This window comes from Hippocampus comes, unplaced genomic scaffold, assembly GCF_001891065.2.
Source record: "Hippocampus comes isolate QL1 unplaced genomic scaffold, H_comes_QL1_v1.1 scaffold76, whole genome shotgun sequence".
Classification (NCBI taxonomy): domain Eukaryota; kingdom Metazoa; phylum Chordata; class Actinopteri; order Syngnathiformes; family Syngnathidae; genus Hippocampus; species Hippocampus comes.
This window is the reverse complement of record NW_017805277.1, coordinates 1266966-1285425: the sequence shown is the minus strand read 5'-3', so window position 1 is coordinate 1285425 and position 18460 is coordinate 1266966. Positions and strand designations below refer to the sequence as shown.

At 41.4% G+C, this 18460-nt stretch overlaps 1 protein-coding gene across 2 annotated transcripts in view; it reads left to right on the top strand.

Annotated features, from left to right (window-relative positions):
* The window catches only part of slc35f3b (solute carrier family 35 member F3b), a 41976-nt gene extending 24491 nt beyond the window's left edge, over positions 1-17485 (top strand). For both annotated transcript variants that reach the window (XM_019870543.1, XM_019870544.1), the window contains 6 exons: positions 8595-8940; positions 11091-11310; positions 15394-15519; positions 16388-16580; positions 16664-16753; positions 17044-17485. In XM_019870543.1, coding sequence (XP_019726102.1) covers positions 8595-8940; positions 11091-11310; positions 15394-15519; positions 16388-16580; positions 16664-16753; positions 17044-17285 — 1217 coding nt within the window. In that variant the 3' untranslated portion in view covers positions 17286-17485. The remainder of the gene's footprint in view (positions 1-8594; positions 8941-11090; positions 11311-15393; positions 15520-16387; positions 16581-16663; positions 16754-17043) is intronic.
* Positions 17486-18460: the final 975 nt, after the last annotated feature.

Genomic DNA, 18460 nt, shown 5'->3' with positions numbered 1-18460 from the left:
GCCACAAGCTAGAGTGCACGCACAAAGACAAAACACACACACTGGCACGAGACAAAGTGAGATTATTAACAGCAGCGATTGTCCAAATTTGGTAAACAGTGAAGGAGCGTTCAATGTGTGTTTGACAGGGCACTGTAAATTGTGTTAGTGAGGGAGTTGATGCCGCATACGACTTAGTGCAAGCAGTCGGGGGAAAGAGATTCCGCTTCTTACATAACAACGACTTTGGAACCTTTGTTTCTCTACTGCAACAGTGCTTCTATTTCTCTTCTTGTAAATGTGTATCATTTGAAAATATACCAACATGCATTCAATAAGTGGCGCTACACACCTGATGCAGCTTGTGTGTAGTGACACTAAATTTCAGGGAATCCTTTTTCCAGCTTATCTGGAAGTGTTTTTTTTTTTTTTTTTTCATTGTTGTGGTCTAATACTGACATGCTTCTGTTCCTGTTTTTTTTTTGCTTGGAGTTTAATTCATTCTGGTTAATCCTGTCAAGAATACTGGTACAGTGAAGTCACGTATGATTCCACCATATTCGCTGGAATATTGACGTTGTCTGAGCGCTTCTCTGACAAATCCAAGCAGACACAGTTTAGCTATTGATATCCTTAAGTCCATCTTGTGATTTTCTCGTCTTTGGGGAATTGGGGCGTTCCCCTGTGTCAGTAGAAGTTCATGCCGGGCCCTGCAGTGTCTTGAAAACCCATTTTATGCTTCACAACCGAACTGAGATTACGCGTCCCTCAGGAAAGCGGTCTTAATTCCCCACATCAAATCTTCCCACAGGGCTCCATTTGTCTTGACCACATGATATCCATGAATCCACTGTGGCTCAAAACTCATGTTGCGTAATATCGACTTGTTGGTGAAAAATTGATTTCCAGTGAGTCACCTGATTTTTTTTTTTACTGACAATAATCAATTTACTTGAGGATCACATAGATGATCCTTATCGGTGATAGAAGAGGAGAGTTTTTTTTTTAAATTTTTATACAGTGGGGGGAAGATGGTCATTTGTTAAGCAAAAGAAAAGACTGCATTGGACAGTTGAATTGTTGTGGTATTGTTATTTTAGTTTGAGTTCATTTGAGGCTGAATGCCAGAGTTTCACTATTGCATAGCCAAATGTCTGCATCGATCAACTCTCTCATTTGTGGGTGTTTCTTATGCACACATTGAGCTTTGTGGGCAGAGAAAACAGTGTGATCCATCTGGGAATAAATCCGTCTTGCGAGTCTCCTTGTAGGAACTCGAGCCTCATAGTGTGACATAAAATATTGTATCAAAATACCATCTGGAACATAAGGGGGAAATAAAAACCTTACCCTAAAGGCCTAAAATCTAAATGCTAAACTCACAGTCAGAGATGTGAATGTTTTTGTGAGAGTGCTGGAAGTCAGTTTCTCCACTTCAAATTTATAGCATGACAGATGGAGCCGTTCTGGTGGTGCACTACAAAAATGACAAAATCTGAGGGAAAAAAAAACAAAGTAAAAGCATTTCGTAATTGGTACCCGTCTTATAATTTGAGATGCTTCATCAAAGAAAAGCTCTCAGATTTGTCCCAGGAAGTATCATAAAAACAAAAAGGGCCATGTGCTGTGTCTCCTCGAACAGTGATTCTCAACTGGTGGGTTGCATTGTCATTTTGTGTGGGCTGCGGACAGGTAGCAAAAATTTCCAGGGGTTCCTCAGGTACAGACGTCAATGTGAAGAACATATTTTTGTATTTAGAGTTGTCTTGTTCATCATCCCTTTCTTCATAAGATGCTATGGAAGGCACGTCGAACATAGCCCCGGCATGTATCGTTAAAATGTGACATACATGTTTTTTTTAAAGGGTATTTTTAAACAGTGCGCTTTCTTAATTGTGCTTCACAACTATTAAAGTGATTCGGAAAATGCGAGTCTCTGTGTGACAAGAGGTCGGAAACAACATCCTTCAAATCATGGGTGGGAAATCTTTCTATGGTCAGAAACCAAGGATTGTGTGTGTCGAAGGGGAACAGTGAGGGGGTGCGGGGGGTCAAATGTGTGTCAAATATTTTGTGGGCTTCCTGTATAGTGTTGTCCGTTACAGGTATGTGAGCCGCAGCAATAAAGTAATCCTTATCTGTTCACATAGAACAGGGTTTAGAAATGCCTATAGAGGCCACAAGATTACTCCAAGGCCCTACTTTTATTTTAGCCAGGAACTTTAGACTGTCTCACTTTAACATATTTCCTCAGCAGCAGGATACCACACGATGACACCAAAGCACTACTTTTTAAATTGGACCGGCTTTGGCTCAATCTCGCGGCACCTTTTAGAGCGCGTTTAAAGAAAGCCCGGAAAAAACAGCCAATGGGAAAGTATTTCAGCAAATAATAGAGGTTTAAATTCTTCCCCAACACAAAAAGGGAGAGGAGAGTATTCTGTAATGTTCCAGCCACCCCGTTTGACTCATGAATTTGTAAATGTGACTTTAACGTCAGTGCCATGAATTTTAGGCGGTGTTCAAGGTTGAGGTAGAAATCAGTAACGGCTGTGATAAAAAGACGTGGGGCCTCGTCCTGTCGGCCTCAAATACCAGCCTACCTCCAATGTCATCTTTTTGGAGCAATGTTTATTTTTTTTGTGTCCTTGATTGAGACAGGCCTACCGACAGGAGCCCTTTCTGATATGTTTAAGTATAACACCATTCTGTTTCTCAGCGTGTTGCCTGTCTGCCTGACAACACCCCCCCCACCCCCCGTCCCCCACCATTCTCCTAATGCAAATAATGAAATTCAAGGGTCAAACTTTCACCCTCCTAAAATATGTATTCACTCTAAAGGCGTGTCTTTTGTAACATTTTAACAATGCAAACTGTCATGCTTGAATCAAAGAAGTGAACGACTGTTCATGTAACATGCAAAAACGTTCGACATTTACTTATATAAGACAGCTAGCGCGAGTCAACCTGCGGCTTGCACTCGGAGCTACTGCAGCAGTTAATGAATGAAGGATGTGAGTCCGCTTACTTTACGTAACTCCCACTGTGTATTCTTTATATTCTCGTCTCTTTTGATCTTTAAGATCTTAACACCCCATGTTGAGGCCAGTCATTTTTTTATTTTGGAAAAAAAAGCTACAAACCCCCCCCCCCCAAAAAATAGATAACCAAGTACAGTAGAAAGCTAAGACCTTGCAAGATTTACAGAAACACAAGTATTCATATTCAAAACAGTTTCTTTTTAAACCACTTAATAAATGTATGACGAACAAAGACATTTGACATTAGACATTTTCATCTTGGACCCAATTTAAAAAGACTGCTTTTACTTATTCATCTTTCGTATCATCTATTATTTACTGTAAATGTTATAGGTCGTAATTTAGCGCCTTCAACCTTTTGTGTACTCTAATAGGCATTGATCTTCCAGCTGTTCAAAGAGTTAAATGATGATGTTCGACAGGAAAAACTAAGTGTGACTGAATACTAAACCCAATTCGTAAATTAAAGTCAATGTTGTGTAATCAACCAAGGTCGCAAAACAATTACACGGTATTACAAAACAATTACGTGGTATTACGAGCCATCAGTGGCCACAACATTGTGGGCAAATAACAAGACTCGGTTGTGATTGACATTGTAATTTGTAACAGGACTCAGTATAATGCAGTGCAATTCTATGGCAGCTTTTTTTGTATAGGTTGAATTTTTGAAACAACTCTTGTATTAAAATCCAGTCATATGGCAAACTAGCTAATGAATCTTCCCAACATATCCTCATTTTTTTTTTTCAAAACAGAGGGTAGGACCAAATTACTTCTGACTGGTTCCTACTCTGAACAAACTGAGGCGGCATCACTTTTCCAGCCTCGAAAGAGTCCCACCCGTCACATACTCAGTTGTAGTTCTGTAAAACTCCACTGAAACTTCGATTATCTCCCTTGCAATCGTATCCGTTTGTTTTTTTGGGGGGGCGGAAGGAAAGCAAAAAGCTAGAATAAAGAGGGAGGCGGGTGCCGGAGGGAAAGAGGAATTCAAAGTGGAAACGGTCGGGTCGGGCTCTGTTGACACCGTTGTTGGACTTGCAGCTATCAGCAGGAGAGATCTGCAGCACTGCAGACACTGCAGGGTGGGACAGAGAAATGCCTGGGAATTAGAAGCAGGGGAGCATGAACTGAAATGGGGGCGGGGCAAATATGTTAGTTAATGCAGATAAATCTACAGTACAGTGGATGCTAATCAGGCTGCTTCATTGGAGTGGGATAGTTACTGTAAGTAAATATTAGTGTGCTACAATATGAGATACAGACAAACCATAGTCTAATATTAATATATATATTAATACTGTATTTCTATTGAAGGTCCAGATACAGGATCAAATATGTTCCTTTGTCTGTTCAAAAAAACTTGGACTGTTACTGGCCTTCATGCATCCATGTTGTCAGGGTGAAGGGGTGAATCCGTGCAGGTGTCAAAGTGGATTCAGGGCTCATCTGAAAGATGCCAAACACTCTCCTCATGTTTCCGTCTCTTTCCCGGAGGCCTGTTAACAACTTGTGTTACACTTCAGAGGGCACAATAAACACAAACGGGTTTGCTGGGCTACAAAGGTCAAAGTGTATCGAAGTGAAAACTAAAGGACAGACTTTACCGGCACTGTACAAAATCTAGTCTCTCTTTCTTTTTTTTTTTAAATTCTATTTTTATTTTATTCTTACACTTTCGGACTAATCTAATCAATTGTATTAAATAATAAAATTAAGGTTAGTAATTGGATTCATAGCTTTTTGGAAAATAGCTCTTCAAACATTGTGGATCATTATAGTATAAGAGCAGCACTTCCTTATAGTTTGTTATCAATTTATCAGCCTGCCAAACAGAGTTAAATTTTTTTTTCCATAAAATCATGAAATTTCACCGATTTAGAGAAATAGAATGACATTGCAAAGTTTACATGATACTTGAGGTAACTGAACAATATTGGAGTGCACAACCAAGAGGCTTGCATGCTCGAATTTCATGCTGTTGCATCACTTCGTGCCCTCATTGTTGAACATTAGAGTTTACAACATTTTCAATTGAGGAACATCGCTGTTGTTTGGTGTGAATTAGAGGAGACTATTATTTCTTTCCTTGCCTTGGAGAAAATGATTGGCTGAAAATTGGGAAGGAACGATGCAAATGACCCTTGCTACTTCACTTCTCTTAGATTGCTCATCCTTGTAAGTCACTTTTTTTTTTTTAACCCCGCTCAACTTCTATTGAATGTACTGTAATTTAAAACGAATAGGGTTCGTTCATCACGCCAGTTTTAAAATGTGGATCTTAGGTGGGAACAATTGCGACTGGTAGACAGACATAAGCTCAAAGGTTGATTATAATTAAAAACGAATTGGGTTCTTCTATCAACGTGAGACATCGATGCTTAAAAGTTTGATCAGTAGATCATCTGAGAACTGTCAGAGAAGTAACTTGTGACATTTAGCGTGACCTTCCTGTGTTAGATTATTGATTGAAGCGTTCAAAGTAAATAGCGCTCTTGTTTAGATGAATGACACTGAAGTCAAACGTTGACTCCATATTCAAGTATTTAACCAAACCTTGAAGATATATTTTTAATTCATGCATTTGCTCCCATTTTTTTTTTTAAATAATGGAGACAATTTCCACCACTGCAGTATTTCAGTTGACCTTGACCACAACCTTGGGCACAAATGTGATAAGATGAACCACTTGGAGTTCATCCTCGTGCTGCTAAAGGAGTAGACACTCTGTCATGGAGGTAATGGCTCCTAATGTCATTAGTTCTCTGTCTCTCTCACATACGCACACACACACGCATTAATGTTTCACTCCTGCCGCTCGAGGTTGTTTGAGCAACATTAGTCACTGTCAGGCCACGTGTAAAAGAAGTGTGCCCTCCTTAAATAATTGAGTCGTTGCATCTGTGGGCCGACACATGAGTGTACACTCATGCCACGGCAATTAATCGCAGCCGCTTTCATTAGCTGTTGAATTGTACAAACAAAGTCACGATATTCGAATGAACGTGAGGAGCGCATGCTTTGTGGATTGGAAGGATTAAACCGCAGCGTGCGGGTCCACAAGATGCGCCCCCTGGAAGCCCGGGAAGGACAAAAAGTCGCCTGCATAAACAAGACATGACCTTCCGAGTGAGACAAAGCGCTCTCGGAGCTCAGAATAGGGAAATTTAATTCTCCTCGAATCAGCTTTCATTGCTGCCGAATGCAGCCCGGGGGATTATTGTTCAGCATTGTCTCCCACCCAAAAAGTACAATAGAATTTCATTCCATTGCATCACTTGCGTTCTTTTACGCCACGGATAAACAGAGAGTCACCCTTGTGCGCATTCATTCAGCACGCCCAGGCCCAGGGAAGCCGGGAGTATTAGCATGGAAGGCGATAGGAAATTAATCTGCGATGTGATGAGAGCGCCAAGGTCACACATAGGCCGACCACCAAGAACGAAGCCTTTCACCGACCGATGAATGATGTCTCTCATTCGCAACGCGGTTCTCGTATGAGGTGATGGCACCTACTGTATCTCCGCGTGTACGCAATAAAGTGAAGGCGGTGCAGATGAAACAACGGCAATTTGATTTACAGTATTTGTGCTGCTTTCCTCCCTTTTAATGTTTTGAAAGCCCTTACATGCTGAAATGAATCTTTAAAATTGGTGTATGTTGTGATTTTCAATAAGTATCTCACTGAGGCGTTTTTTTTTTAAAGTTTGCTTTGTATTCCAGTCAGCTGTGTTGAGTGCAGTTTACTGCGCACAAGGCACATCATTACCTCCGGAAACCCCACCAGGGGAAGCCTTCATTTTTAACTTGCAGCAGAGGCGCTGCAGGAGATTTTATGGTTTATTATTTATTATTCACAAAGTTGCGTTGCTTTTTAAGGCTCTGTTTTTCTGAAGCAAGATCTAAGGGATTTGCATGTAGTTGTAGTACGCGAAGAGACGAAGGGACTGCCTTTTTTGGTTACATTCAGTACGCATCATGCCAGGAGGACTGATCAAATTCAGATTATCTGATTTCATGGGTGGCCTCGACCATCTTGATTATTTCCAATGCATTAAAATTGATTGTTGTTATGCTGTAGCACAGCTCCCATAAAGTCATGGGAAATAGTTGAGCACTGTGGGAATTGATTATTTCCAATGCATTAAAATTGATTGTTGTTATGCTGTAGCACAGCTCCCATAAAGTCATGGGAAATAGTTGAGCACTGTGGGAATTTGATTTCAGCTAATTTGATTCTAATACTATCTTCATATTATCCTAGGATGAGTGTCTCTTTTTTTTTTAATTGAGACACTTCAGTTCCATCAAAATCAATAGTTTTTGTGAAGAAAAACACATACAGTATGTCAGGGTTCATTTTGATGCCATCATGCTGCTTCCACCATGTTTTGCACATGATGTGGTCTGCTTTGGATCATGAGCTGTTCCTTTCCCGAATGGGCGTTGCTCCTATAGTCATCTTGGTTCTTATAACCTTCAAGATATCATGGATGGTTAATGAATAATAATTACGCCTGACAGTTGGGTAAAAGCAACACTGAGCTGTCAACTTGTGCGTCACTCAAAAGAAATCATTTTCTTCTATGAGCGTTGGACAAAAGTACTGATTGGTTCTTGCTTGTAAAATATTTAGGTGAACCGAAAATGGAGCAGGGTGATAGACCCCCTTGATATTATGCCACAGTAACCTTGTCTACCTTGAAGGACATGATGAAAAATCAAGAGTTTTATGTTAGATGCAAAAGAATATTACCTGAAAGTTGGAAGAAGATTAGTTCAGACCTAAATAGCACTGACAGAAACCTCAATGAAAAAAATCAAATGCTGTGCCGATTTATGAGGACCACAATTGAGGTTGCTTTGAAAATTTTCGAACTTAAGTCCTGAATCAACAGACTAAACATCCTTCCGGATAAACAGAAAATCACCTGAAAAGTGTAATTACTTTCCTTGTTATGGGGATCTAAATGTCTCTCTAAATATCGGTCCTGATAAATAGTGCTAAGTAGTTCTCTTTACGATGTGATCCACAAACAACAATCACACACACACACACACATCACATTAGGATTGCACAATTAGTATATCACAGTTGCTCTCTCTTGCCCTCTCTTTGGCTACTGCCTGTCAGAGTCGATCAGTTCCGTTTTATTTCAGACGTCTGATTGATTACCAAGGCCACTTAAAGTGTGACAGCAGCTATTTTTATACAGCATAGGGCAGGACATCTTGAACTACAGTCACTGAGCCCCGAAAAAGAGGTGGATGGCAGCTGCTCCTGTTTATTAAAGTGGAGATGTATTATTCAAATATGCAATATGCTAAGTTGTAGTTCACTCATTAAAACCAAGTTCTATTGTACCATAAAAGTTCCCCTATACGAAGGATGAGCTCATGGTTAATAAAGACGCAATTCTGTACAAATGTATCTTAAAGGATTTTGGAATGGGATACCGTTGGGTTTGTTTTGCAATGGTTCATAAATTGTTCAACAAGCTTTACAGTTTTGAAAGTTCCAGAGAGCAGATGTAGAGTATTAAGTTGCGCACCTGTCAATGCAACTTTCAGAGGAAGAGCGACCCAGGGAGCACGTGGCGCACAGCGGCCCAGATGTGCAGCCGGCGGCGGGCGCGGCCGGTCCGGAATCGAGCTCCACCAGGCGGAAGCTGCACTGCTGCATCCGGATCACGGCGGTGCAGGTGCGGAAGGCCCTGTGGGGGGTCGCCATGGTGATGTGCGTCTGCTCGTCATGGGCAGGCTCCACTCAGCTGGCCAAGGTGACCTTCAAGCACTTTGACGCCCCTTTCACCCTCACTTGGTTCGCCACCACCTGGAACTGCCTCTTTTTCCCGCTCTACTACGTCGGCCACCTGTGCAAGAGTCCGGAAAGGCAAACGGCCAGACAGAGATTAAGGTGAAAGCACAAAACACACAAGGCATCTGCTCCCTCCCTGTGCCACCCCGCAGTTGTTGTGCGTTCATCTAGCGGTTGTTTTTGGTTTTAAAGACTACCGGACTGGCACACATATGACAGTACAGCATTTTTTGGGTCATTTTTGCACTGGGGAGAGAAGAAATGAAGGTTAGTCATATGTCTGTGATGAATGAAAGGGAGGCCAGTGGAATGGAAAGGTTCCAAGAAATAGAGGTTGCAAAGGCGCATCATGAGTTCAAGTACTTGGGATTAACTGTTCAGAGTGAGACGTGTGAAAGCGAGGCAAAGAAGAGAGTAAAGAGATTGACCAGTTAAGGTGAAATGAATATTTTATAGAATTTTAGACGTGCCATGCTGTATGGGTTGGAAACCGGAGCAATCACTAGAGACAGAGTTGGAGGTGGTAGAGTTGACGTTGCCTCATGGGAGTGACACGGATAGACAGGCTCGCCAATGAGCTCATCAGGAAGCCAGCACAGAGTGGAGGGTTTGGAGACAAAGCTCGAGACGTCGGATTGATATGGTCTGGTTCATGTGCAGGTGAGGGAAAGTGGGTAGAAGGATGCTGGAAATGGAGCCGCCAGGTAGGAGGCAAAGAAGACCAATGACTTTTTATGGATGCGGTGAAGGAGTGGAAAATGCAGATGACAGGGAGAGATCGAAGAGGATGATGTGCTGCGGCAACCCCTCAACAGAGTGAAGCCGAAAAGAAAAGAGGAAGAAGATGTCGTTTTTTTTTTTTAGAGAATGAACAAGGATCATTTCAATGTCATTTGTCTGTAAAACCAATTATTGTGGTTGGGTAAAGATTCTCAAATAATTCCTGTGCTCCTGAACTAGATGAGTGATATTGAAAATAAATAGTAGAATCACATATGACAATTCATCCATCCAATTTTCTCTTGGGCTTTGGGTTCTTAGTGAGCTGGAGCCTATCCAAGTTTTGAGTGAATGGAGGGGTACACCCAGGACTGGTTGTCAGCCAGCTGCACATTCGGACTAAACAACGCACACTCACATTCACACCTATGAGCAATTCACAGTCAGCTAACCTAACATGCATGGTTTTGAAATGTGCAAGGTACACCCAGGCAAAACTCAAACACGGGAGAATATGCATTCGCAAATTACTACTTAGTGTGATATTTCTCATAAGACACACGGTTAACAGTACTCATCCCTCAGAACTGTTTGTAACCGATGTATGGTCAAAAACTGTTTGTCACTCTTCAAAAACATGCCACCAGCATGGGGCAGAAGTGATTGACAACTCCTTCTCTGAACGGATGTTTCACTTCACACCTTCACGTCTTCCTTCCTTCCTCGCTACCTCCCACTGTCAGACAAGACGGATATGGACACACACACACACACACACACACACACACACACACACACACACACATGCACATCAGCTAAACTCAAGTTCATCAGAGCCTGTGGTGCCACAACATAAGTTCTTAAAAACATCATGTGCCCTTCCTTCAAGGACATGATTGTTTTATTGGCTGTACGCCACCACTCCTTTGCAGGAGCGTTACCCAAATGTGTTGTTCAACAATCAGAGCCAGGAAACCTCAAAGGCCTCCCCGCTCAGTCAGAAGCGATAGTCAGCATTTTCCGCAGCTTGCCAATTATCTACCTCCGCTGGGCTGCGGCAGAATGTATGAAACACTAAACACTAACTATGATACTGAGTAGCGGAAAAGATCAGCTCCGTTTTCTCTAAATGGAAATAATGGAAATTATTCTTTTTAGATTGAGATTGTTAGACGTGCATTATAAACAAATAATTGGGTTTTTTTTCAGGTAAAAAGTACGCAAATGTTCTAATTTTCAAAGATTATGAAGACAATATTGTATCCTGGTTTTTTTTTTTCTTCTAGTTTGTGTGCAAATTAGTGAGGTTAAATGAGGAATTTTTGGTGGCAAAATGCAATCTTTTTTGTGTGCTTTATTATGATTTTTTTTTTTTAATCTGTGTCTTTCACAGTCAAAATAAGACAATTCCCCCTCTAATTACAATGCACCCCGTCCTAATAATATCTAATACTGTACTTTGTTTTCGAAACACTTCCCTCTTGTGTCTAATGAATTCAATTCGATCACCCTGTCTTGTGTCTGCATAGGGAGTGTTGTCGCTTTTTTGGGGACGACGGGCTGACCCCCAAGGTGTTCTTCACCAAGGTGGCCCCCTTCGGCCTACTGTGGATCCTCACCAACTACTTGTACCTGCAGGCCCTCAGGAAGATCAACACAACAGACGTGTCGGCGCTCTTTTGTTGTAACAAGGCCTTTGTCTTCCTGCTCTCCTGGATTGTCCTGCGAGACCGCTTCATGGGCATAAGGGTGAGTTCATAGTTCACATCTTGAGTTTTGATAGAACAAGCAGCAGGAGGATGACACCATAACATGTATGGTTAGTTTTGTGTGCGATGTTGAAGACAAAAATGTTTGGTTTACAGCACTTTTTAAGGAGTGGCTCTTCTTACGCCTAAACGGTATTTAAAGTTCGGAACAATTGAACAACATAAAGTATAGTAGCTAACTGATTAGATACTGCAGGTGGCACCACATTGGGTAACTCGAGGAGAAAATGGCCACCGCGCACCACACTACAAGGCAGTCGAACCGTAAGCATTCTCCCAGACAATCAGCAAAATAAGTCAATTGAAACTCAAATGCAACCACGGCGAAACTAAAAGTGCTTTACATACAGACTTAACATGCAAAAAATAATAAAGCAATAGTAATAATAAGAAAAAGAGTATCAATAAGTAAAAAAAAAACCTTTTTAATTAAAAAAAAAAACGTCCTGTATCATTAGACGAAAATGTCACAGTCCTCATTTTGACTCTTTCAAGTTGTTGTGGGCGCCGAAGCCACACATCACTCTCTTGTCAAGTGTCAACCGAATACCACTACTCTGAACCGGAAAAATGGATGGAGCATTTCTTATGCCTCCACATAACATGTTTGAGCCACAAAAATATATCCAACTAGGTCATCGAGGGGCTTTTTGTATGATGCGACAATAAGGCGTTGTAAATGTGCCACGTCAGTCCACAAACTGTCATGTTGGATTTCTTTAGATTTGTTTCTACCTCGCTTCGCCGCATGTTTTCTGTGTCAGTGCGGACAATGAGGCGCTCTAAAAATTTCTCACTGCTATAGACTTTTCAGTCTTTGCCAGTTTTGTTAATTACTATATCTTTAAAAAATTGTAGTGTGTATAAACAAATATCAGATTTGTTTTTATTTAAATCTACTGCCACCTTATTATCTGAGCCTGTGCTGCTGACTGCAGAAATGAACATTTCACAATTTTGGTCTTAATTTGGCTCAACCTGAGCAGGTCTGTCTGTCTGTATCTCGCATCACTCTGTTAAGTGATTCAAAATAATCCAAGTCAACAGGTAACACACTCACAGCAGGGAAATGTTGTGCGACTGAAAGGTGTGTTACCATGCATGTTCTGTGTGGTATGGAGGAAGCAGTGGAAGGATTTAGCTCAGTGAGGGAACGCATTTCCTTCCTGCAAACGTCCTCCGCAGAATGGATCCCTCTCCTCCTTTTTTCTGTTCCCTTCACACACCCACTCAAGCATCTCTCCGTCTTCCCATTATGTACGATGAAAGGCGCTCCGTAAGAAGGAAAGCCAGATATAATCCTACCTCTCTCCTACTCCCACCAGCACCTTCTCTATACGTCTTTCTGTCTGTCTTTGAGGGTGCACATTGCAGAGTTTGGCTGTCTGCAGCAATGCAGGGGACGCTGGACCAGTTTGTCATGAGCGTGCACAAGCAGAGACGTGCACGAGCAGAGAGATGCTACATCATCCCTCTGCGATGTTGTGTGCAAAGGCAGATGGGTCCATCGTATTGGCACACTTGTGCTGTACTGTGAATTGCAATCTCTGGGAGTCTATCACATTGACACAATGGTAGATGGTAAATTCAACACGCATTGTTGCTATATACAATTAATGTTGTTTTTTTTTTCAAGAAATGAGGAAAGTTGTCTTCATTACTGGCATGTTTATTTTGTAACGTTCTAATTTAGTTGCAATAAAGGAAATGAGGGGCGGCCCGGTGGTCGACTGGTTACCGTGTCCGCCTCACAGTGCAGAGGTGCAGGGTTCAATTCCGGCTCTGGCCTTCCTGTGTGGAATTTGCATATTCTCCCCTTGCCTGCGTGGGTTTTCTCCGGGTACTCCGGTTTCCTCCCACATACCAAAAACTTGCCTGGCAGGTTTATGGAACACCCTAAATTGTTCGTAGGTGTGAGTGTGAGCGCGAATGGTTTGTCTATGTGCACCCTGCAGTAGGCTGGCAACCAATTCAGGGTGTCCCCCGCCTACTGGCCGAAGACAGCTGGGATAGGCTCCAGCACACATGCGACCCTCGTAAGGGATAAGCAGATTAGAAAATGGATGGCTGGATAGATGGATAAATGAAATGAAGCTGCAATTCTCTTCAGCAGTCTAAAAGAGACATCAATTGATGAAAATTCTGCATTGTGTTGTATGATGTGGAATCTGTCATTAAATTGCACATGAATGATTCAATGCAAACAGTTAAGACCAAGTTCAGTTGTTCTTATGTATTGCTCTCAGTATTAATGTGAAAATATATTGCAATATGTACAGTATGCCCCATACCCTATTCCAAAAGCTACACAGTATACGGTGCAATTAATTTCATTTCCTTGAACATAAACTAAAAGAACTAAACAAATTGATATTTAATCAATCAATCAAAGATGTATATATCACTTTTCATACCTAGAAATGAAACTCAAAGTGCTGTGCAATTAAAACTTCAACATTGCAACATAAAAAAAAAATCAACCTAAAAAGCAATGATGCAAATGATGTCCCCATAAGTGTGCATATGTTTGCACACACACACATGCAAAACATGCACACATACCCTGATGAACTACCGGTGTATTAAAAAAAGACTTGGCAAGGCACACAGAAACCATCTGAAGAAAATAGCACCCAAGGGGAGCTAATCCACACTGACAAGAAAGACAGCCACCACATCTCCCAGGGTGGAGGCCCCCCATGAGGAAACACTGGCGCTATAAAATAAATGAATAAATAAATAAAATTCTTGAATTAAAACAAGTACATAAGTAATTCTCAAGCCAAGCGAAAAAGATGTGCCTTAAGTCTCTTTTTAAAAAGATCAACAGTCACTGCGGAACTGATGTCCTCCGGTAGACGATTCCATGGGGACCAAAATGGCTGAATGCAGCCTCACTATGCGTTTTGGTTCTGATCGTAGGAATAATTAAAAGACCGCGATGGTTGATATAATAAAATTAGGTTGCATAAATATGATGGCCCAAGACTGTTAATACATTGCAAAACTAATACAAGCATCTTAAAATCAATTCTGAAACACACGGGGAGCCAATGCAGCGATTTTAAAGCTGGTGTGATGTGTTCCCGCCCTCTGATCCCTGTCAGGACTCGTGTGGCTGAGTTCTGGAACACTTGTAACCTTGAAATACTCTTTTTAGGAAAACCAGTAAAAACATACATTAGCACTTTTGTGTTGGCCTGAGAGACGAATGGGCGAACTCTGGCTATATTCTTGAGATGATAAAAACACAGTCTTGGTTCTATTAATTTAAGGAATAAAACTAAGCTCAGAGTAAAAAATGACACCCAAGTTCTTCACACATTGTGGGTTTGAGGTACTGTAGTTTTGGTGAAAGTGAATCTGTTAAAAATTCTAAAGACTCTCAAAAGTTCCATAATGTGGGCCATATATACAGTTAATTTAAATAAATATGAATTAGTTGACCTGCGCTGGCAGGCTTAGATGGTGTCGTGACTCTATCGCACTTTGATTCCCGCAGAATGCTCTGCTGACATGTCGACAAAACAAAATAGAGTACTGTATTGAAGTTTGAGGTTGTTGACCTTGAGTTAGCAACAACCCTCCATCTTGACTGACAGGTGGCCTGCGGTGTTGAGAGAACCATTTTGTCAAAGGTGTCATGCCTCGGAGGGATGTTAGGAGGGCTTTGGCGTCAGTACAAACACATCGCACATTTAACTTCCTGACACCTCCTTAATGCACAAGTAAGCCACTAAACTGGACCCATGCCTGCTTGCTATCTTTATAACAGTGAGGCCTGTGCAAACATACGATCTTGAATTTATGGTATGCTACGTTGAGGGTTTTTTTTTTTTTTTTTGAGGATGGTGTGCTTGCTGCTTTTGGCGTGATGGCTTGCAGTGGAAATCAATGCCAGACAATCAACAACAACGAAGACCGCAGGAGCTTCATCTGCTGACTTTGAAATGAAGCTCATGCATCAATTAGAGCACAACAAAGAGGAGGCCATCTGCAGCGGCTCTCAAAAAGTCACCGTGCTGTGAACACCCTGTTGTTAATAGTCTTCCTCTGTCTACAGATAGTGGCGGCCATCTTGGCCATTGCAGGCATCGTCATGATGACCTACGCCGATGGCTTTCACAGTCACTCCGTTATTGGCATCACTCTAGTTGTTACTTCAGCGTCCATGTCTGCACTATACAAGGTAGGATTGCAATACACTGAATGGGCATTTCATTAGGTACACCTGGAGAATTCAATGAGTTCCAATGTAAGAAATGTGTCAGCTATTGTCTTTTTTTTTGTTTTGACAAAAATGAGGCTCCTAATAATAATATGAAATAGTCATAATAAGTAATACGAAACAATATGTTGATTATTGTGATAGAAGTTTGCAGCGTTGTAGAAAATTCACATCATGAACTGAAGCTAAATAGGGTAAAATAAACTGCTAAAATGAAGTACAATTTCATCATTGGGTGTGTTAAAAGCTGCCTTATAAGCACAAAAAAGTGAAAAAAAAATATTTGGACGGAAATGCAGCAAATTGATGTTTTATATAATGTTGAAGCTACATTTCGGCCAAATATATCATGTATATATTTTTTTCAAAGGTTTTAGCCCAATAAAGATAAATTATATCTGTTCCCCAGAAAACCTAAATAACTTCAAGCATGCCTTATACTGTAAAGGGATATTTTACACACAAAAAGTAAATACTAGTGTGACATTTGGGGGGAAGGGACACATTTTTGGACCAACATAGAATAGAATAATTGAATAGAATAAATCTTGCACTCGAGAAATTCTATTAGAATGAATATTAAAACATTTTTAAAGGTAGTGATTTGCAATAAAAAGAAATAAACAAACAAACAAAAAAAGAATTCCTTGGTATTGGAAATTTAACATGTCATATATATTCATTTATCTCTAAATGTTGGCTGCCTGTTTATTCCTTTTCCAGTGCTTGTCTACATAACAATTTGTATTTACTGAAGGTCATCCTCTATGCTGCACCACAGGAGGTCACATTGTGTGCATTCATGAGTAACTCCTTTCCTTCCTGCCAGGTTCTCTTCAAGATGGTCCTAGGCAGTGCCAAATTCGGGGAGGCTGCACTTTTTCTGACCATTGTGGGAGGTGCCAACTTTGTTTTTATCAGCATTGTGCCCGTCGTCCTATATTTGACCCGAGTGGAGTACATCGAATCTCCTGGTGACATTCCCTGGGGTTACCTGTGTGGGGTTGCAGCCCTACTTTTTGGTAAATAAAATCACTATGATCTTGTCATCTGGTATCGCGCTTGACCGTAAATACGACTGCTCTCATTCTGCTTTTTCACACAGCTTTCAACATCCTGGTCAACTTTGGCATTGCCATAACATATCCAACTTCAATCTCCCTGGGCATCGTCTTAAGTGTTCCTGTCAATGCCAGTGAGTGACTTAGTATAAGTCAAAGATGTCATCGCTTAATAGTTTAGAGTGAAAATGCAGAAAGGTCCTTAGTGGTATAATATTGAAACTGACATTCTCATTGGATCTTCCTTTTAGATTCTTTCTTAATTCATTTTTATTATTCTTTGGAGTTGAATAATTTCCCGTCCAAAGTGTTTGAAGTAGCTCTACACAGTTACATTCGAATACGTTTTGACAGCACTTTACCATCATTAAATTATAGGAACGTTTCCAAATGACTTTTTCCCCCCCCCTCCTCACCTTACCAGTGGTGGACTTCTACTCATGTGAGATTAATTTCAACACCGTGCGCCTCATCGCTGTCTCCATCATCTGTCTGGGCTTTCTCATGCTGCTCCTTCCAGAGGACTGGGACCAGTGCATTATCCGCCTCAGCACCAAACTACGTAAACGTGACGAGCCGGCAGAGGGCGGAGCCCAAGCGGGGACCTCCACAGGGCTCAACTGGAGAGGCCGAACCAGGACCTCCATGTCCACATTTTCACGCTGACTGGTACCATGTAGTCTGAGTCACAATGAGTGGGACGTTTTAATGGCCTCCATTGCTGCAGCGTCCTTTGATGTGAACTTTCATCTGTAAAATTTGGACCAGTAAGAGAGATTGCCATTGACTACCATCATTGAGTTGATGCATGGACACAAATCAGATGTACCCTCCTTACTTAAATATAATCAGGTATTACAAAGTTACAGCTGTACCTGTCATCAATTTTTCCAATGCTCACCACCTGCTTCGCCTGGGAAGACTTGTCAATTTTATTGGAGAAGAAATTCAGTACCATGTGGACTTGGCTGGCCTGAGGACAAAACACATGCTCAACAATCCAAAGAATGCCTACAAATGCTGAATGCCTGCAAAATAATGGGAGGCAGCGAGTGGCATCGCTCAGGTGTCATGACAGATTCCTTCCTCCTTGCACTGTACATAACAGCTCGAAGTTCACACCTTGCGACACGATGTGCTCCTGTGGTGTGAACAGGCCCGTGTGGACATGCAAGGCTCAGCGTGAGCTCAAAATGCCGTTACTGCACCTCGTGCCGTCCGAAGCCTTTTTTTTTTTTGGAGCACTCTGATTGGCCCCCTGCATTCATGTGCCCTCCCGGGGCTAGGCTGGAACTACTGTCAAAGTGGAAGGGGCAACACCTGCCGCTCTGGCTGGCAGTCTAGTCGAGGGCTCTGAAAAGTAAAATGTGCAATGCATGATTAGCCTGGATTGTCATGAAGAGAAATCGCTTTCAATTCAGCCAACTTGCTTAAGGTTTTAGTCGTTTAAGTATTGTGACCTTTGGTTGAAAGCAATTAGAGTCACTGTGAACGGAACTACATTGAGCCCCCCCCAATACCCTTTGGATTTCTCTCATTTATGTACACTCACAATTAAGTTATGAGGAGCAGGTTTCAACTACTATCTCCACTATCTCATTTTTGTATGCAGTTGAAAAGTTTTCTACTTTTTCACTTACTGGACACTTCATTAGGTACACAATCTAATAAGATCCAATCTAGGGGTTATGTTAATGAAAGTATGATATGACCAAAGAGTTATCAAAAAATGTTTGGTATCGTGGTTGGAATTTGCAGTGGTGTAAAACTACATCTTCATCATTTTTAAGGAGTATGACTATCATCTTTGAAAGGCAGAATTGCTGCATTCCCTTGGGTAA